Source organism: Centroberyx affinis, unplaced genomic scaffold (genome assembly GCF_046629955.1).
Source record: "Centroberyx affinis isolate AG114_WGS23_722 - 3 ecotype Tasmania unplaced genomic scaffold, CSIRO-AGI_Caff_v1 ptg003767l_1, whole genome shotgun sequence".
NCBI lineage: Eukaryota > Metazoa > Chordata > Actinopteri > Beryciformes > Berycidae > Centroberyx > Centroberyx affinis.
The window spans coordinates 77,665-99,204 of NW_027281643.1; the positions used below are offsets into that span (position 1 = coordinate 77,665).

Genomic DNA, 21,540 nt, shown 5'->3' on the forward strand with positions numbered 1-21,540 from the left:
TGAATCACAACAGTCTGGTCCCACCACAGATCCCCTGAACAATGAGTTACTGTCATTGGATTATGTATTTGTCTACTCCCTTTCTGATTGGTTCCAGGCCTATTTCACTCTTTCAGACTGTAGGGAGAGGTGGATGATACCACTGTTCAGGTAGAAGGTGGAGCGGAGCTATTTTACTGTGCAGACTATGCTGACTGTGGACCAGCACGCTCGAACACAGATTGCTCAAGGTGACAAGTCCAATTCTTGTGTATGTTCTTTCTGTTCTGTTTCCATGGAGTTTGGTTAAACCACATTGAAGACTGAGATCTGCAATGGGGGAGTTGGACTATACCACCGTACAGGCAGTGGTGGATTTGTTGGGGCTATACCACAGTACAGACAGTATTGAGTGTGGTATCAAATCGAACCGCCTTAGCCTCAGTCGGCTTCATGTTGGTGTCATACATGGGGTTTTCAAACGATGCCTGGCCATTGGAGCTCTCATGGCCCACATAGCCATTGAATTGGACCTTGGGACGCGTCCTGAAAAAGAAAAACAGAAAGAAACGATTGGTGTTAATGGTAGATATGAGGTTTCCCTAGGACATCTGGATTTAATGATCCACTCTGAAAAAGAAAATACAGTATAATCAGAAGAGTGCAGGGCTCTGAAACACAAATGACAACAAAACCAAGCAGTCAGAGGTGTAAATTTTGGGTCAGCGAGCTAAATTTGCTCATTTATGCTTGTGCCCTTGTTTTAACCTCCCAGTCTGCTGTAGTTAGCGTCATGGAGGACATACACTGAAAAAATGACAAGATTGGTAATAGTTTTTATCTTATATTAACACTTGTCAAGCTTATTTCAATATAGGCTATCTTAAGTCAAATAATTTCAGTGCACTGCTAGATAGAGTGTACTGGTTCAAAGGAAGCTTGGTCTTAATTCAAAATAAGACACACTATACCACTTGTTATTTTTTGCACTGCATGTCCTATTCTACATCATTGATGGCAAAAGTACAGGTGTTTAGGGATATGAAGGATGTATAAGCTGAAGCAGTAGAGGACAGGAGGATGTTCTATCACAGCAAATGAAGCATATAGCTAACTCTTTCCCTTCCTTAAACAATAAATGTTATGGTGTCCTTAAACATGAAACTTTACTAACAGTAGAGGAGTGTGTCTGCAGCTCTCAGGTGTGAAAGTGTGTACGTATGCAACCCACCCTCTTCCTGCAACTACTGACCCATGATTTTAGTTGATAAGAATGTATTTTAGTCAACTTGCCTGGATGAGGATTTTAAGGAACATGGGGTTTACACCTGACCAACGGATACACAGTCAAATGTGTCTAACTCCTACTAATTTGTCTGTTTAATTGTAGCAGATTACATTTTTTGTAATCAGGTTCCTATAATCCAGTTAGATATAATCAGTTACTCCCAAACCCTGTGGAACTATTAGCAGGGAGGAGTGCTGCCGTGGAAACGCTGTTCTACTCTGACCTCATTAAGAGTGTGTGTATGTGTGTGTGTGTGTGTGCTGGTAGAAATCCAACCCTGGGGAGCCACTAAGCCTTCCCTACATGTTCAACCCATTACTTTACAAAACTGCACACACACCAACACACACGCACTGCAGACCTCCCTGTGTAGCAGTAGTTCAAACTGCTGAACTAGTATCCGGTTCTGGTTGTAGGGGCATTGTAGGGGATTTAGCAGTATTATAGATACAGCACACACAGAGAGGCTAAGCAGGAAAACAGACTAGCAGTGTACACACTCACCCAGTGCTTGTAGATTCTCATCAAAACAAGAATCTCTATATTGTTAGGTGAAAAAATCATTAGTTTTGAATTTCTGTTGGCTTGCCATTATGTTAGCTATGTTAACTTTACCATATTTGCTTGTTAAGTTATCATTTAATGTTAAAAAATGATAACTTTGTAATGTTAATAAGCATAAATAAGACTGATAGCAACTCTAGCCAGATAGCTGCAACCCTCTACCTGGTTGGGTCATGGTCAATGGGACTGTTCTGCAGTTGGTTCACTTTTTGGTAATTTACTGATATTAAACTGGAACTGTTATGTGAACATGCCAAGGACCATTATGTGCTAAAAAAAATATTTAAATATATATTTGATATTTTTTGCATTTTTGTTCTGAGATTTACACTTACACTTACTACAATGCCTTTGTTCTGTCACAGTGAAAAGCAAATTCTGTTGAGTTACTGTATGTAAATGTGTACAATTCATTAAAGGACAATCTAGTGTTCAGAAGTATACACACGCCCTGCTTTAATTGGATTAACTTGTGTCACTGTCAAATATTTGTTCTTGATGACATCATGCTGACAGAGAGATGACAATATGAGATCAAAGATAAAAAAAAATGCCCTCCTTTCACCTTTAAATGATTGGCTGTTGTTTTGACACAGTAGGGCTAAACGGCTTTTACAAATAAAATCATATATATTTTTTTCTGAATATTGCTTATGAGATTGTTACATGTACAGTATACACATAGCTTTAAAAATCATTTTTCAGCATTACAAATGAGATGAAAAGAGGATGTAAATGTTTGGGATTGACTTTGAATGTAATGAAAAATTGTCCAAAGTCAAACATTTTTGTCCAGAGATATACAGTACATCTTCTTAGGAGGCTGACTGGAACACAGAAAAAAAAATCTGAGCCTCTTGCTTTTAAATGATGTAAAAGTGCCTCATTGTTGCCTTTCCCTCCTAGTAAACATTCCATTTTGTTTAATTAGGGATGCAAAATGGTGCAAGACAAAGCACATTACAATTTAGATTTTTGCAGCTCATTGTGCAGCCTTACTCATCAGTATGAGAAAAATTAAAAACTAAAAACAAGGGATGACGAGGTTGACGGAGGATGTGGCGGCGGGCGGAGGTCTGGTTGCTGTTTGAAACCAGGTGAATGACAGGTGTCAGTCTTACCTGCCGCCAGGCCCCCAGGTGTCTTTTGGTCTCTCATTGTCATCTGTGTCAGCAGACAATGTCCTGCATACAACCACCGGCTTTAATATACATCAACTAGCATAGCACACTGCTAACTGGCTAGCATGTAGTGCAGCGCTAACTGAATTGCCATAATAGTGTCCTAGGCTTTTCAGTTAGTGGTATACTATGCTAAATGCATTGTCATCACCTGTGTCAGCCTGTATGGCCCTGCACACAGCGCCACAGGATCTAACATACTAACTGGGACACAGCACATAGCATAGCACACTACTAACTGGCTGGCAGAGCATACTGCTGCCTGGACATACTCTTTAGGTCCTCAGTGTCATCATCTGTGTCAGGACACCTCCCTACATGTTTTACCAGGTGCGCTACAGAGAGCATACTGCTATTGTAGCTGGCAAGCCAACAGATTAGCGTTGTGGCCCAATGAGTTTGGCCCAGTGCCAGCTGAACTTCTCATGCTGACCAGTTAGTATCACACAGTAATGCAATCATGTCAACACCTAGCTAGTCACATACAGTAACACCAAACAGTAATGCTGGGTGGTCAGCATCTGGAATCTCATGCTGCTAGCCACTTGGTAGGCGATGTGATAGCACAGATATTTAATAGCATCTGCTGGTACGACTGGCTCGCTGCTGTAGTTAAAGGAATACAATGACTTAAAAAAATGACTTTTATTTATTCTGATGCGATATATGCTAACAAATCGCACACTGTAGTTGCAGTGGAACGTGAGAGCTCAAAAACACTATAGGGCACCGCATGAACTAATACTGAGATGACAATTTTGTCAATCGTTCTGCGACAAATGTGCTCAAATGTAAAAGATTCAGAGTATTCCTTTAACGAAAGTCTGTTGAAAGACAGCAATGGAAAACTCCAGTAATGATGACATTTTACCCCCAATATAATTCTGAGTTATCTGGCATCTTTAGGGATTGTTAGGCTTTTGTGAACTTTCCAACAAATATAAAAGTAATTCATATCTCAAGTAAATCAGATTTAACCTTTTGTGTGCAGTTAGAGGTTTAGAGCAATTATCTTTCAAAATTTCTTTAACTCTGCCTGTCTTGCTAAGAATGTGATATCAGGTCCCCTCAATACATCTCAACAGGATTTTAGGGTGGACCTCATATACTCCTACACAGTTTGGAATAGGTGGCCCACAAATGGATGACTTTTGAGTTCAGTTCCTGGGGTTTTAAAGAAAAATATAAATCATTACCCTCCTTACCACTATATCTTAAAATACAGAGGGTATGACTTCAGGGTGCATTCTTTTGTCTAATTTCACTCTGGAAGTCAAAAGACAGATGGAGGGGAAGACACTCTCTGCACCCTCTTGGTGCGCAGGATGAGAGTAAAGAACTACTCTACTGTCACTGTACTATTTACATTAAAGGAAAAATCCACCCTAAAACACTTCAACACTGTTATAAAACAGCTACTGGCCATGAGCATTACATTTCTGAGCTGCATTTTTGTTTTTTGGTGGTGTATTTTTCTTATTCATGTGGATAATTGTGTAGATAGGGTGATGTCATGTCAAAATATTTCCAGCGCAGTTACAATGGAGTTTGAAAACAGAAAAAACATTTCAGCTATCTAAAACATCAATGGTAAACATCAGGTTTTGGTGCCAGTCCCTCAGAATAAGTAAGAGCTTCTTTCTAGATCCACCATTTTGCACAAACGTTCAACAATCATACAGGGAGAAATCCACTGTAGAAGAGGCAGAGATACCAATTTCTTCACCGGCAGTAGTCTACCTTAATATACCATAATGCAATACATGTTGTGTTTTGAGAAATAAGCGTGGGTCATTCTGGGAAATGTAGGAAATCACTAACTGAAGTAGAAGTAGATTAGTCAAGTTGAAGGAACGCGGCAACACCAAAAACATAAATTACAACACTTAACAAAATAACACCTGGAATGCACTAAACATCACAGATTGATGATGTCAGTGTAAGTGTCCAAGGGTGGAATTTTCCTTTAATATAACATGTATTAAATTACAGAACCAGTTAATATATCGTGTTTTATCAAGACCAAGCCATGAGTATATTATTATTATTATTAAACAGTTGATAAAGTGAAACAGTCTGTCTGGGACATGAGTAGGACTGTAAACCTAGAGTTAGAGGGTGAACCCGGAGAGCAAAGAACTGCTTTGTACTCTACTCTGTTGGTTGTCTGTTTTAACATGATTACATCGAGGATATACTGTTCATATACAGCTCACCTGTGCTTGTAGAGGTAGAAGGCAAATCCAGAGAGGATGAGAGCAAAGAAGGGAACTAAAATGGCTGCCGCCACAGAGCTGCTGTTGGTGTAGGGGTTGGATGGGTCCATTGCCATGGTTACAGGGCCTGGGGAATATAAACACACACGCACGCACGCACACACACACATGAATGGACACATTTACAGACAGATTTTTTATTTTGATTTCTTTGATTTGTTTTTGTTTATCGTGGTTGTTGCTGGTGTTACATGTTATGTGTTACCGACAGACCTACCTTGCCTGGTCAGATGGAACTTGCCAAAGTCTTTACTGTGGATGTGTCCCTGGTAGACAAAAGACTTCTGGTCTGACTCTGCAGTAACCTGGGAAACAAAATCGTCAGGAATGTTAAGATGAAAGTTGGACGAGAAAAATATAAAAATACAATTTTTTCTCACTAGTTTGCAAACCAGACAGTAATCTGTAATAAATTATTGAAGCAGCAATGTTTTACCCGCTAACAGACAATCAAAGTTAGAACTCATCTTCTCCCTGTAAAATGACTGTTTTTCAGAAATCACAACTTGACAGTCAGTCATCAGCCTACCTTCCTTCCTTCCTCCCTGTCTTCATTCTTTCCTGCCTCCTTCCCTTCTTTCTTTCGGTTCTTTCTTTCTTTCTTTCCTCCCTGACGTCCTTCCTTTTTTCCCTCCACCCCTGCCTACTTCTATCCTTACCAAAATTGCTCACTCCCTTCCTCCATCCCTCCCTCTCTACGCCTCTCTCTCTCTGAGAAAGTCAAACAGAATCAGATTTTTAATCTTTTCCCCAGTCGCAGTCTTGCTCTTCAGAAGTCACATCATCAAATATCACATCAAACCGAGGTAAAGAGTCTACATGGAAGAGATTTCAGCACTCGTGGCACCCGTTCATTCACAAACATCAACTCAAAGTTTCCTGACATCTATTTGTAAAAGTTATTCCTGATTAACACCTTGCAAAGGTGACTTTCTTTCTTTCTTTGTCTTTCTTTCTTCCTTCCCTCCTTTCTTAATAAAGCTATTAGCATTCAAGACATTCAAATAGCTTAGTTCATAATACAGTCATAGTTTCAAGAAAAAAAGAACATTTATGCACATGAAAGAGAAATTCTGAATAGAGAGAGCATTATTAATCCAAGCGAACCTGGAATGGTAAGATTTCAGCGCTTTGGGCTGCCATTCGTTTGCTAGCTACATCATTGTTTTTCATCAAAATAAAAATTTTGCGAGCTGATTTTGTTTTTAATAAAGTATATTTTAGCAAGAAATATTGTATTGATTGTGAATAATTGTTGGGGTTTTTCAGTACATTGTACTGTAAACAACTGTAAACTGTAAAGAAAATCCATCAAATAGGCAAAAAAAAGAAAACAACAACAACAAAACCAGAAACATATGGTAAATACTGTTTAAACACTTCTAAACTAAAAAGTAGAAAAGTTAGAAAAGTTGTTTCACTTTTAGTAGCCTGGCAGTTCTCAGATTGGCAGTTTCTTCTGATGAATATATATGTGTATATGTGACTTTGCAGTGGAGACTTGTGAGTGATTTCCGGACGTTAACAAGTCAATGAGTGTAGGTGCCAACATCTGGATGATACAGAAAATAGACAATCTGTTTTTGAAAATAAGCTTCATGACACATGGGTAAAGGGATGGGGATAGGTAATTGGACCAAAATCACAGTAGATATCTCTCTGGGCATAAAGACATAATTGTAGCTGAGTAGCTGCCTGGCTTTGTCCACTTGGCTGAAAAGATCACCCCAGACAACAGATGGGGATATTACATGTAGGAGATGCACCTCTATTCATTATGATAGGCAACTTTGCAAAGAAATTTGTGTTGATGTGTTCATATTACACTCTTTACAAAACATCTAGAATGAATGAACACTGTGAGAGGACGAGGCTTTCCTTTTGAAATAACTGACAGTTCTTCCAGACTGCAGAGGTGTGATGTGATGGGATTTCTGTGAGGACTTAGCAACTTCTGCAGATGGTGATAATTTTATGTAATAAGTTTTTCTTACTTTTTTTTTTTTTCTTAATTTGCACCCTTTCCTTTTAATAAATGGAAATTAGAGTTCATTGCATTTCAGAATCTGTGTTTCATAATGTGAATGAGGCTTTGTCTGGAATTTCAATACACTTCTCTTGCAAGACTCCCCCGTCCCGGGAAGTGGGTGTGAGTAATCTGGTGCGGAGGGTACTATATTACTGTCAGAGAAATATGGAATTATCTTTATTAATTTCATAAAATTTTATGTAGTCAAATATAAAGAAGAAGTTTGTCTTACATATCCATCCATAGCCCAGTTGTCGTTTTTAAACTTGCTGTAGTAATGCTCTGTTGGCCCCTTCACCTGGTAGACCTTCAACAATAACTGGTTTTCCTCTGACTTGTATGTCCCTAGAGAGAGAGAGAGAGAGAGAGAGAGAGAGAAAGAGAGAGAGAGGGAGAGGGAGAGGGAGATAGATAGAGAGAGAGAGAGAGAGGGAGAGGGAGATGGAGATGGAGAGAAAGAGAGAGAGAGAAGAGAGAGAGAGATTGATTAGTAACTCAACAGCTGGTTAACATCATTTATGACGGCAGAAGGAGAGAGAAACAGAGAAAGAGGTGAAAGCAGCAGGGAGAATGACAGACAGACGGACAAACAGACAGGCAGGATGGGAGGCAAACACAAAAGAGAGACAGGTTGACAGACAAACAGACGGAGAACAGGAGACACCTTGACATTTTGAACATCATACTTTAATTCCTTCACGAAGCACCTGTCAAATTATTGGGGAAAAAGTGACATTTTCCCTTCAGCTACATATCGCTACTTGGTTAACTATAGTGCCAACTTTTGCTGCTCAGTATGACAAGGGCATGGTAAAGAAAAATCACAGATTCAAATTGAAATCACGGTACTTGGCAGCAGCTCTTGTCTCCTACCTGTAGAAAATGTTTCATGACCCCAGGATCAAGCCAAACTATTGATTATGAAATGTCATTGTGAAATGTCAAACCATACATGAGTGTCAATGGGAAAATAAGCCAGTTTTTCTCAATTGCTGAAACACTACTTTTTTGGAGGTTTTAATTCAACAGCACAGCTTTTTACCTGTTAACATGCCAGTCACATCCATACGATATGTAGATATGATTAAATCAGTCATTCTTATTTTTGTTATGTTATTGTTATAGGACATAGCACATTGAGGGATCATTCAAAGGTGTAAACCAATGGAATATCAGTCAGGCAGTTTTATTTGATGGGAGGGGCTGAGAGGCCAAATTGATCAAAAATCTGTGATGGTTTTATAGTTGGAATTTTTATTTATGCCTCCTGGTGCAGCATGAGGTCACCATTAAAGAACTGTTTTCCGGGAAGTAAAAGTAATTGGAGTTCATTTCATGGGGACTTTAATGACTTGTTTCTCTTCTCTCTCTCTTCTAAATGAGGCTCCTCCACAAGCCCCCTTGGGCTTTTTCGTTCTGTCCTGCACACTGTCAAGGTTTATCTACATCCTGATGTATTTATGTGCAAATAAAGAGAATGAAACCAATTTCAACATTGATAGAAGAGTGATGTATTCCTAATGCTAGGTGTGAATGAAAGCCAGATCCATTTGATCTGCTGTCTATTTACACCTAGCATTCATCCTAATGTCATTTGCACTCTTGTATTGAAAGTCTGTAAATCTCAGGTTCCCGTACTGCGATGTGATTGCTCTTTTTACCTCACTGAAAATAGCCACTGTGGTGTGATAACTTTCCCTTGCAGCAAGGGAGAATCATTTTATTTTCATTTAGCTGTCATTTTCTGGCAGAAACTGTTTTCTATTGCACATAAATTTTATGAATACCTATAACACTTATGACAGGCTTTCTCTCTGCACTATAATCTGTGACAATAAAGTTGACTTGAGTTGGTGATTACTGCTGAAGTTGCACTTTATTAGAACCTCATTTATATGAGCCTCAGACAACGTCAAAATAGCTTTTATCAATGATCACGCACATTGTTTTGACTATTATTATATTAGCTTTCAGTAAAATGACACTCACAGTGATTCTAATTAATATTGCTGTTTTTTTTATTACCTGACAGTCTGATTGAAACTCCGCTGGTCTCCAATAATGTGACATTGACTCTGCCACTGGTAGCATTGAACCCAGTAACGGTAACCGTGGCGACCTGTCTCTTCCCTAGATACTCATAGAAACCGCTCCAGTCAGAGTTTGGAGAGAACACATCCACTGGAACTGTAAAATAGACACAGAGAGATTAAGTTAATAATAAATAACCATAACATAATATACACTGAGTGTACAAAATAGTAAGAGCACCTGTTTTTTTGTTTTGTTTATTACCATGAGAGACCAGGTGAATCCAGGTATCATTACTTACTGATTTAACCTACTAAATCTACTTCAGTCATGAAGTGGAGACATACTTGAAGGGGAGGAGAGAGCTTTAGGTTAAACAAAGACAACTGAAACATGGGTGGTGCCACTTAGTATTACAAAGGCAACAGTAACATTTTGTACACTCAGGGCATATAAAGTAATTTGAGTGAGGAGACAGCATGTCCACAAGAAGTGAAATATATTGTTATAAATAATAAACATGATCAGAACAGTTCTAAAGTGCTTTGCAGGAAACAATAAAGTTTGCATTATCTTTGATCCATGCCTCTCCTTTGACAATCGCATCAAGGCAATATCCAACTCAGTGTATTTTCACCTCAGAATAGCTCTCTGATTCTGCATTTCCTCTCCTTTACAGACCTAGAAAAAAACTGATCCACGCCTGGTTCCTTCAGAATTGACTGCTGCAGTGCATTACTCTCCAGCTGCCCGAATCCTACACTTAATATAACTTGTTCAAAACTCAACAGCTCGAGTACTCATGCGAACTGGAAAACACTGGCATATTAACCCGGTCTTAGTCTGTCTTCACTTGCTCCCTGTAAATGCGCGTATTGATTATAAAATTCTACTTCAAACTTACAAGGCATTAAATGGCCCTGTGCCTGAACATATCACTGATTTACTTACTCCCTAGGAGCCTACCTGTACTCTGCTCACAGGAGGGAGGAGCTGGTCTGGACTAGCTACTACGCCACTACCTATATTACCTACCTGAACTCCTACCTCACCAGCCTTTCCTTTCTCTTTGCCTATTTCCCTGCAGTTCATTCATGTATTTCTGCTGACTGCCTTGGAGTTGCTCGGCGCTCTTGTATCAACTCACATACTGCATGTGTATACATAAGCTCTGCCCCCATTTCTTGGAGTTTGTGATGTTCTTGTTCTATCTGTTTTTATTATATTCTTGATTCTACCTGCATTCGTATCTTTTGTTCTCTGTGAAGTACTTTGTGGCAATCCTGTTTATTAAAAAAACTCTATAAATATACTTTACTCGAACTGCTGTAAAAATAAGGCACCATTTGAGGCAGGTGCACACACACACACACACACACACACACACGCGCACGAACGCCCACACACACACACACACACACACACACACCGTCTCTCCCTGTGTGTGTGTGTATATATCTGTGTTTTGTTGTGCTGTTATGTACCACAGGGTATGTGTATGTGTGTGTTTGTTTGTTCTATATACCGCGGATCTTGTTCTTCTGAACATCAGACTCTCCTCCTCTGGCTTTGGGATGGACTTTCACTCCAACTGAAACATAACACATAGAGTTTAGGTAAGACTGCTTTATGCTAAAAGCTATATTTATACATTTGGTGTAGTTAGGGCTGAGGTTGTGACTCTCCTCCTCTGCCTTTGGGGTTGATTTTAACTGTAAATTAACACAACATGGGGAGCAAAGCTTGGCCTTAGATTAGAGTTACGGCCGACTTAGTTTTAGGTTTTGAATTATGGTTAGAGGATGACTTTTACTTAAGATAACACTGTAACAGTCCGTCAAGGTAAATGACATATTAAGCAACCTACACTAAAATGAAAAGTAAAGCCAACAGGGACTAACACAGGGGCCCAAATTACTCACTGCTACTGCTGTTATAGAAACATGGTAAGGAAACAATGGGGTATTGTTTCTCGTATCTGACACCATATGGGTTTATGGCATTCAGTCAGATTTTAAGTTCAAGATCAGGTCATAAAAGCAATGCATTTTTGAGATAGGATGTGATTGGAGCCTCACCTTTACAGAGCGGGGGTTTGCCCGACCATCTCCCGTCACTCCTGCAGGTTCTGTGTTCTGATCCCCCTGCCAGATAGAAACCGTCCTGACAGGAGTAGATCAGTGTATAACCCAACGTCGGCAGGTCCATGGATCGAATCTCGACGTTACTGGGGGTTTCTGGCTGTCTGCACGAATGGGCTGGGGGATTGGAGAGGAGAAACAGAGACACATGCAGTTAATTCTGCCGTTCAGTAGACTAGAAAAGCAGAGACAGACACAAGAGTTCCTCTATCTAACACCTTAATACTAGGGATGGGACAATACAGTATACTGAAATTCAGTATATCACAATACAAAAATGTGACAATATGTATCATGGGGCAGAAAATGAATCGCAATATTAGCTACATTTTATAGTGCTGTAGTAATCACAACTGAGTGAATGAATCACAAACGAGATGGCTCACAATTTCACAAGCTTTACATCGAAATTATATTATTTACAAGCCAATTCCATTGCTAGAAAGATTTGTGTCCCAGAAAAAAACATAATTCTGCACAGTCACATTTTGTTGTCACTGAACTTTTATTTATTACATCGTATTACATCGCGTATCGAATCATATCATGAGATAAGCATATCGTCCCATCCCTACTAAATACACATACATTAAATGACAACAACAAATATATCAACATAAACATCAACATAAACCTCATCAATAAGACAACCAAAAAGAACAACAAAATCAACATCAATAGTATCACTGCTATGACGACAAATAACAGAAGTAGGAATAGTCATAATAATAAAAATAGCTGTTCCTTACCTATACATTCAGGTTGGGTTCCACTCCAAGTCAGGTTTTCTAGGCATGTTCTTGTGGTAGAACCAAGGATGTGGTAGTTCTTGCGGCACTTGAAGGAAATCTTACTGCCAACCTAAATAACATACAATAAATGCTGTGTTAAAACCTCATAATCCACTGTCAACCCTTTAACTCCATGCCTTAAGACCCAGCATGTGGTAGTTCTTAGGAAACTAAAACAAAATTTTACTGTCAACATAAAGAACTTTGAACAGCTGCTGCTGTCTGTTTAACCCTAACAAAGCAAATCAAGGTAAAAGTAAAGGCTGTAAAAGTAAAATCTGACCTGAAAACCCTGGGCCAGTACAGGGATACCATAGGCTGGAGTTCCTGGGTCACGACAGCTGTTGAAGGCTGGGTCTACACACACACACACACACACACACACAAAATCATGGATAGGGCAGTGGTTCGATCCCCGGCTCCTCCAGTCCGCATGTCGAAGTGTCCTTGGGCAAGATACTGAACCCCAAATTGTTCCCGATGGTTGCGCCAGCATCCTGCGTGGTGGCTTGCGGCCATCGGTGTATGAATGTGTGTGTGATTGGGTGAATATAGGCATTGTTGTAAAGCACTTTGAGTGGTCGGTAGACTAGAAAAGCGCTATATAAATGCAGTCCATTTACCATTTACCATAGACGTTATAGTAACGGTGCATCACAATACAGTTGTTTATGCAGGTGAATATTACAGGAATGCGGATATGATTGCCACAGTTATACAAGTAGGCTGTTTGTCACTTCATCCTCAATACTACACTCTAACATTTTTTTTCTCTCAATTGATTTGACACGTTTCTCCAAACTAAGGTTCATGCTCTCAGAACAGACATCGATAAAGACTCTCATTTTTCAGAACAGCTCAATGTCATTGCAAAATTAAGTGCTGCATTCTTTTCAGATAACATCTTCATAGAAACCAAACACATCAAAACTACACACATGTCCTCTACTGATTAGATCATATCTTCAGCTATATCCGCACAAGAATACTAATGGTAAAATGTGTATATCAGAAAGATCCACAATCCTTTTATCCCATAATCTGATTTTATGGAATTTTATTCATAATTTGTTGATGAAATGTTTTCCTTCAGAGTAAGCAAAACATCTGTTCATCCTATATTATGGTTGGAAACACCATAATATGTGATATTTCAGTTTCACATGAAAATGCTTTGTAAATTGTTTGGTTTGTTAATGTGTGATGCAGTAAGGAGGTAGAAGTATTGATGAACACGATAAATGACAATTTGCTTCATAAGAAACCACAAACAAGTTTACTGTTGTGACTAATGACTTTAGTCCTCATCAACAAATGTAATTCTGTCAGGCCAGAGTATTTATGGTTGATGTAGTTTTGTATGAAAGCAATGAAAAGGTATTATTAGAATATTAATGAAAGGTACTATTAGTTTTGCAAAATCTAGAGTTATTTTGAGATTAGGCAGCTGTATGAATTATTTTGAGAGCACGGAGAGTTTTGTTTGTAGCGTTTAGAAAAAAGCAAAAGAAGATGGACCTTAGTTTGGGGAAATTTGTCAAATCAACTGAGAAAAACTCTAATAATGACTGTGTTCTATATCAATTATTATACACAACCCAAGTAAATTCCTCTATTGCATATTTCTGTACACATTTTGTAAATACACTGTCATGTTGTGGTCACAGTGGAGAGTAAACTAACCTGCTGTGATAAGTGTTTCAAATTTTTGTTTACATTTTGAAAGTGACACATGCGGTTTCAGCATGTATTAGGAGGTAATGATATGGGATAGTTTCTTTTAATTACCTATACAGGCAGGCTGTTGGCCACTCCAGCTGCCATCGGCTTCACAGACTCTGGAGGCGGAGCCTACCAGCAGGTAGGGGGTGTGGCAGTAGAACCTGACTTCTGACCTATACAGGAAACAAATATTTAAACATATTAAGTGCTGACAAAAAAGTAAACAATTTCTAATCCTGGCAGCACCACCAATACTACTGTCATTACTATTAGTCCTACTGCTACTATTATTACTACTACTACTACTACTACCAATAATAATAATAATGAAGCGTAAAAATTTTAGTAAGCTTGAAAATAAAAATGAAAAGGGATAAGCCTTTCTCCAAAGGCATTCCTTTCTATCTTTATTACACACCTATCATCAGCTACTTTAATTTGAACCTATAGAAAACATGGCAGTGATCGGTAATCAATATATCAAACCACTGACCTGTAGGAGAAGAGTTTCCCCTCTCTGAAACCGCCTCCAGGAGAGCCTGGATCACCACAAAGGACAGCTTGAAAGAGACAACAGGTACAGTTAGGACTCCCGTAAAAATTCCAATAAATACCAAGTATCAAATCTTAGCTGGTTTCTAGTAAGAGTCAGAGAACAAATTTCAACATTTACATTGACACAGACACAGTTAAGGATAGCTAACTTACGTAGACACTGGGGTATGTCTCCTCTCCATGTTCCATTCCCCTCACAGGTTACCACAGCAGGACTGGACAACTGGTAACCATAGAAACAACTATAGCTAACACTGGATGCCCATGATTGATCGGTTCCTTCCACTTTCCCATGATGCACCTGGGGAGGGCCCCCGCACTGAATCACTGGAACACAAACACACACACACACAGACAGATGTTAAACATTATCTTAATAAAATAACATGGCATATGGGGCGGCACAGTGGCTCAGTGGTAGACACTGTCGCCTCATAGCAACAAGGTCCTGGGTTTGAATCTCAGCCACATTTCCCACATTCCAAATAGGTGAACTGGAGAACCTAAATTGCTCATAGGTTAGTGAGTGTTTGTCTATGTGTTCGCCCTGTGATGGACTGGTGACCTGTCCAGGGTCTTTCCGTTCCTTCTAGGCTTAAGCCCCCCCATGATCCTGAATAGGAATAAGTGGGTATGGAAAATGAATGAATGAATACGTTCTGTGTCTACTGGGTACTGCTTTTTAACTAACAGATGCTTGGACAGTAATGTATCAGTTGTGGCTAACGCTGCTGCAACGCAACTTTTGAAAACCCATTGGTCTTTTACTAAAATCTTTAGTATTTATCTTGACAAATGTCTTCTACTGCTTGATGCTCTCTGCACCAAATGACATGCTAAGCAGTCAGAATTGTCAAAGAGAGAAAGAAGCAAGTGCTATAGACAGGCCCCTGATGGATATGCAGCCTTAGGATGTGGAAGATGCCAAACAAAAATCAGAAATAGTAGCTACCACAGGCAAAGCCTGAATTAGACAACAACTGTTTTTGCCGGACCGCCGAGCGAGTGATGTCAATGATCAAATGACTGAATGAATCTAAAGTTTAACTCTGCATTCTAACATATGTGGTGTATGTTAGAATGCAGAGTTAAACTTTAGATTAACTTTTTTAAGTTACTTTTGCTGGTGACATATGTCTTCAGTCTCTAATGAATTAAAGAAAATATGCTTAGCAGCAGGGATGCAAAATGGTTGCGATAAAAAAATAAAAGAACAGCAAAAGCAACAGACGGCTGTGGTCACCATATGGACCTTTTGTTTCTTAAAGCAACTGATGACCTGGGTCACCACATGGACTGTTAGTTCCTTAACCAATGGACGACCATGGTCACCATATGGACTTTTAGTTTCTGAAAAGACATTTGGGCTTTTGCACTGATGCCTAGGTCATCTTAGGTGCACCAAAGGAAAAACCAAGATACACCATTCACCACTCGCCACCACGCTGGTTTACAGTCAACTGATTGTTTTTTCTTGATAGCAAAGCTACACACAAGACAACGTCCATCAATCTCCTAAAAGATGCCCTGGATTGGGACTGGTTGAAGAAATACAAAGAGTCCCTGTTTTTTTTCTCCATATTTATACTTCGTATCTTGCTATGTGAGACTGCAATTTAGGTAATATTAGTGACTCACAAAAACCTGCATTTTGAAACTTGATTTTGGAACAGCTAGCATAAATCCCCAATGTTAATTTCTGGTATCAGATGGTCCTGCTGATCGAATCAATTTGTTACATTCCAAAGCATCTGCTATTACGATGTTGCTTGACCTCTCATACACTTCTGTAAGTGATAAACTAGGAAGTTTCCTTTGTGTTCATGTATCGCATCTATGGGTTATGGTTTATGCTATATGATGCTTTGAGTATCATGATGTTGCAATGTTACAGCAGCTCCATGAGATACTGATAAACTTAAATGTGTGTGTGTGTATGTGTGTGTGTGTGTGTGTGTGTGTGTTGTATGTGCATGCGTGGGTGTGTGCATATGGCTTCATAACACACTGATAAACATCTGTGTATGTGTGTGTGTGTGTGCATGCATATGTGTGTGTCTAACTCCCTAAGATAATGATAACCATCTGCATGGTTTCAAACATCTAATAAAGTCGGTGTAATTCTCATCTAACCAGGAGACAGATGGTTTCACGCTCCATTCACTCTGCTATGATGATATACTGTACACACAGGCAAGCACAGAAAGAAAGGCAGACAGACAGAGATACCCAAACACACACACAAACACAATAAGAAACACAGATACGCATGCAAACAAAACACAGAAACATACACAAACACACACACATAAATTCACATGGATAGAACGCAGCAATAACCAATGAGGACTCCAACCATCATTCTAAATATACACACCATATGGACGTCCTCCTTCCCTCTGTCTCTCTGACTATTTCTCTCTTTCTGCTAATCTGTCTCGTTCTCACCCTCTGCCTCTATATCACGACTTTTGTTTTTCTATGTCTTTCTCTTTCAGTCTCCTTTCTGTTGCTTTTTTCGGCCAGTAATGTTTTGGATTCATCATCAAAGTGCAATTAACGAAAAATTGTTTGGGACTACAAAAACCTAGCTTTTGGTTGCAACATTGTGGTTACCAGGCAACAGCGGCTGCTTGCAGCAAAATAATCAGTAAACAAATTTTGGCTTTGTATGTCACCAGTGTCCTGCAGAAGCCTTGCATCTCCCAAAAGGACTTGTGTATTTTTTTCACAATTTACAATGTGTTATTTTTTGGTTGTTTTGGTCCTAATAGAATTATACACACCTACACACAAGACAATACCAGTTTTCAGCTACTTAAATTAAGTCATTAATGTTCTCCATTGTATTTAGATGTGTGACTCCAGCTGCTGGTTAGCCAACAGCTAATAAGGATCCAAATATATAATTAAATGAGTGTTTTCTGGCCCCTGAAAAACAACTTGGTTGTTAAGGATCAAACTCCAGTTGGCAAAAAAAAATAGATAAATAAATAATAAAACACTCCCATTGACTTCAGCAGTTAATATTCCAGACGAATAAGGCTGCAGGTCTCTGATGCCCAGAGAACACTTGTGTCAGTTATTGAAGGTCTCCAAACCTTTTTTTCTCTGTGTGCCTCTCCCTTGTTGTGAATAGACTGGGTTGACTTCAAATGAGAGTCTGGAGGAGTGCTTCTCATCATCGCTCGCTTACGCACCTCTGCTTCCCTCTGTCCCTCCTTCTATCCTTCACTCCCTCCCTTTCCCCATCCTTTCTTCTTTCCTCTCACGTCTCAACCCCTCCTCCTGTTGTTTCTTACGTCTTGCCTCCCTCCCTCCTTTCCTCCTTCCTACTTTCCACTCTCTCTCTCTCTCCCTCTCTAGTTCTCTGCCTCTCTCTCCTCCTTTCCCCCCTCCCACTGTCCATTCCTCCTTTATCCTCTCTTCCATTCCTCTCCCTCTCATGCTATAACTACCTCCCCCCTCCCTTTCCTGCTCCCTATGTCTTTTCAGCATGTCTCTCTTGATGCAATTCACCCAGCCAACACATTTTATGGGTTTAATCCCTTCTCTCACTGTGTGTTTACAGGTTTGGGGGCAGGTATTGATTTGCCTCTCATTGTTTCTCCCATCACTTTCTTCCTCTCTCTTGCTCACTTTGTCGCCTTCTGCTTTCAACCCCACTGACTCCATCTCTCTCTCCTCACTCGTCTCACTCTTTCTCTACCTCCCATCTCCCCTTCTCTGTTTCTTTCTCTTAATCTCTGTTTCTCTATCTGTCTCTGTATCTCTCTGCATCTCCTTCCTCCCCTCTCTCTCCTTCTATCTCTGTTGTCTGTTTTTCTCCTTCAGTCCACCTCTCCATCCCTTCTTCTTTTCCTTCCTCCCTCTCTCTTCCTCTCCTTCACTCCCTCTTTGTTCTCTCCTACCCTTCTTCCCCCATCCCTACTTCTCACTCTACTTGCTCCATCTCTCCCTCATCTTAATTCAAGTCTCACTTGATTCATTTCCTCAGCCAAGCTACACTTTCATGGCCTACAACTCCTTCGCTCAATATGTGTCTGTGTGTGTGTGTGTGTGCGTATGTATGTGTGTGTGTGTGTGTGTGTGTGTGTGTGTGTCTGTGCATTTGTGTGTGTACACACAGAGGCTGTTGTTCCAAAACAGGATCAAATGAAGACTTGTGGATTGTTTGAAGTGGGCGAAGAGAGGGGGGGGAGAGGACAGGGGGGCTGGACAGAAACACGTGAACACAGAAAAGGAGAACCTATAGAGGAATAGAAAAGTGATGAGAAGAGGAGGACAAAGAAGAAAACACAGGAGAGGAGCAGCAGGGCGAGAGAGAGAGAGGACATTGCAGCATGCCTCCCTCCTCCCCTCTCCCTTTCTGTTCTCCTACCTTTGTCTCTCCCTCTCTTTCTCAGTCTATGTCCTTTCCTCTAACTTTCTCTCTTTTCACTTGCCTGTTCCTGTCTCACTTTCTATCACCTACAATCTTCTATCTCTCTATGTTTTGTCCTCTCTCTCTCTCTCTCTCTCTCTCTCTGTTTCTCTCTGTCTCCTTCTCTCAGTAGTCTCTATGCCTGCTTTCTGTGTTTTTTCATCTCAGTTCAAAGCCTCGGCAACTGCAGGAGCCAGCATGAGATTTTCTGTTTGTGGGAAGCAGCGGCAGGGAGGATCTCAGGAAACGTTCCCTTTTACTGTTGTTGAGTATCACAGACTAAACTCTAAATATGGACTGTTGTAAAACTCTGATTCATTTTAGTTTAATGCATTCTTTTTTATTTTCCTTTTTCTGTTTGTGGGGAACTGTGACAGAAGGATTTCAGGAAATAAACTTGAATATAACACTCTGTTATTGTAAGGACCAATGTTAAACAAACTTCAGCCTGTTCCTAATGTACTGTTACAGTCCCAATCTGTACGTTTAGTATGCCGCTGCTGTTGAAATATCGTTGCCCTACTTCTTGCTTTTACTTAAATAGTTGCTTACTGGTTGAAGACATTTTTTCAATCTGAAGTGTATTGAGTGAACACCTGATACGAGGAGTGACAATATGTGACAGCTAAATATGACCATTACATGTATTTTTAATAGTGTAAATTGTTTTTTTTTACATGGATATTATTGTAAAAACCGGGAGTAAAACAGACCTCAAAAACCTCAAGTGGCATCTTGTTCACAGTTTAGAGAAAATCCTCCATCATATGTAAAATCCCATGTAAGTTCCAATGTTTGCCATACACAATTTCTTTTTGTGTGTGTTTTAATTTCATACTGAAAAATTAAGTTTTCACAGCTCTATTCCAGTATCCTCACTCATCTTCACTGCTCAGTCCCTTTGAATATTGTCTTAGAAGGATTCTGTCTGCTTTCTACAACAACTGGCTTTGGTTAAATTGGGTTCCTACACTTTTCCCACTGAAAAAGACTTTTGGTCAGTGTTCAGTTTGATGTATGCTGATAATGGCTGGGCAATATGACGGTGAACTAGGAAATATCACTGTATAGCTGATGATTATTCACAGAAAACACTTCACAATATGAGACATGACTGTGGGTCTACAGATACAGTATTAGCCAGATGTGTATCAGTATTAAATTACTGTATTTTTTTTTTTTTGCAAACCTTGACAGACTGTTTATGCAAATATAACATTTTTAAACACCTGGAAATTATCAAATCCATTTTCAATATGTTTCTTGGCTTACCAGACCTATGTAGGAACCCTGATTACAGATTCTATCCTTAGATCATCTCAAAACTTGCTGTCCTGGACCAGTATTACTTTAAAGGCAGCCAGTTGGTTCTTACCTTTACAGCTGGGTTTGGTTTGGTTCCAGGTTCCATCTTTACCACAGCGCAGAACATTCCGTCCAGGTCCTGAAGGTTCCATCAGGTTACCAGGGTTACAGCGGTAGGTCACCGTGCGGTTGAAGGTGAACTCGCGTCCTAAATAGATCCCATTGGCTACTGGCCCCGGGTCTCCACAACTGATCACTAAAGGAGGGACAGGATTGGACGGGACAGGTCATGTACATCATACTCTGCTTAAAATCTCCTACTCTATTCTACCTTCCCCCAAACGTGCTCCTCTATCTTCTCCCACATGTCCTCCTCTAATTTCCCCAAATCACTTCCCCACCTCATCTGAACTACTTTATCTACCTCCTACAAAGCCTTCTCTTTTACTTCCCTCAAAACCTCCTTGTCTGCCTCGCCTAACCTTTACAACCTCTACAAGGTTTAAAACCTCAACAAACTATACTGTCAATTTATACTACAGTGTCGGGATCCTAAACTAGAATAACAACAATATGCTGACACCAAAACTCCTACTACAGTAGAAGGACTTCTACTAATACAGATAATGTAACAACTACTACCACTACTACTACTACCAATAACAATAATGATAGTAACACTAGTAATAATAATAAACCTAAAATCATACCAGCACAGTCAGGCGGTTGTCCTGTCCACGTCCCGTTAGTTGTGCAGTGTCTGGTGGTCAGGCCTGATGTTTTGAACCCTTCCCAGCATGCATAAGCCACCGAGCTGCCGAAGGTGATGCCATCACTGAAGACAATTCTGCCGTGGGCTGGGGTGCCAGGGTTGCCACACGATACAGCTGGGAAATAATGAAATATAAAGCAACGGTGATTAATTGTGACGATGATAATAATGTGAGCAATAATGTGATGCTGTCACTCAAGGCTGCTCTGCTGTAGGCTGGAATAATAGGATTATCACAGGAGTCAGCTGGAAATAACATAAAAAATGGCCTTGAGGTAGAGAGGCTTATTAATAACCAAAAGGTTGTTGGATTAATGCCCAGCTCTGAATGGAAAGTGTTTTCCAGTTGTGAGCTAGAGGCTGAGCGGTGGCTGGTAATACATCTACAGCACCCACCATCACTGCCAAAGGGCCCTTGAGCAAAGCACTAAGCCCTACGCTGCTCCAGGGACAGTTACTGCCTGTAGAACTGGGAAATGTTGT

At 40.0% G+C, this 21,540-nt stretch overlaps 1 protein-coding gene across 1 annotated transcript in view; it reads right to left on the reverse strand.

The window, feature by feature from the left end:
- Positions 1-365: 365 nt before the first annotated feature.
- Positions 366-21,540, reverse strand: part of LOC139662346 (CUB and sushi domain-containing protein 1-like) — a 107,241-nt gene continuing 86,066 nt past the window's right edge. The window contains exons 34-48 of the mRNA XM_071541005.1: positions 20,996-21,172; positions 20,356-20,541; positions 14,711-14,884; positions 14,496-14,562; positions 14,069-14,175; positions 12,564-12,637; positions 12,239-12,350; positions 11,427-11,606; positions 10,874-10,939; positions 9,343-9,504; positions 7,550-7,662; positions 5,506-5,593; positions 5,229-5,355; positions 2,953-3,015; positions 366-525 (exon numbers count right to left, since the gene is read on the reverse strand). Coding sequence (XP_071397106.1) covers positions 366-525; positions 2,953-3,015; positions 5,229-5,355; positions 5,506-5,593; positions 7,550-7,662; positions 9,343-9,504; positions 10,874-10,939; positions 11,427-11,606; positions 12,239-12,350; positions 12,564-12,637; positions 14,069-14,175; positions 14,496-14,562; positions 14,711-14,884; positions 20,356-20,541; positions 20,996-21,172 — 1,856 coding nt within the window. The remainder of the gene's footprint in view (positions 526-2,952; positions 3,016-5,228; positions 5,356-5,505; positions 5,594-7,549; positions 7,663-9,342; positions 9,505-10,873; positions 10,940-11,426; positions 11,607-12,238; positions 12,351-12,563; positions 12,638-14,068; positions 14,176-14,495; positions 14,563-14,710; positions 14,885-20,355; positions 20,542-20,995; positions 21,173-21,540) is intronic.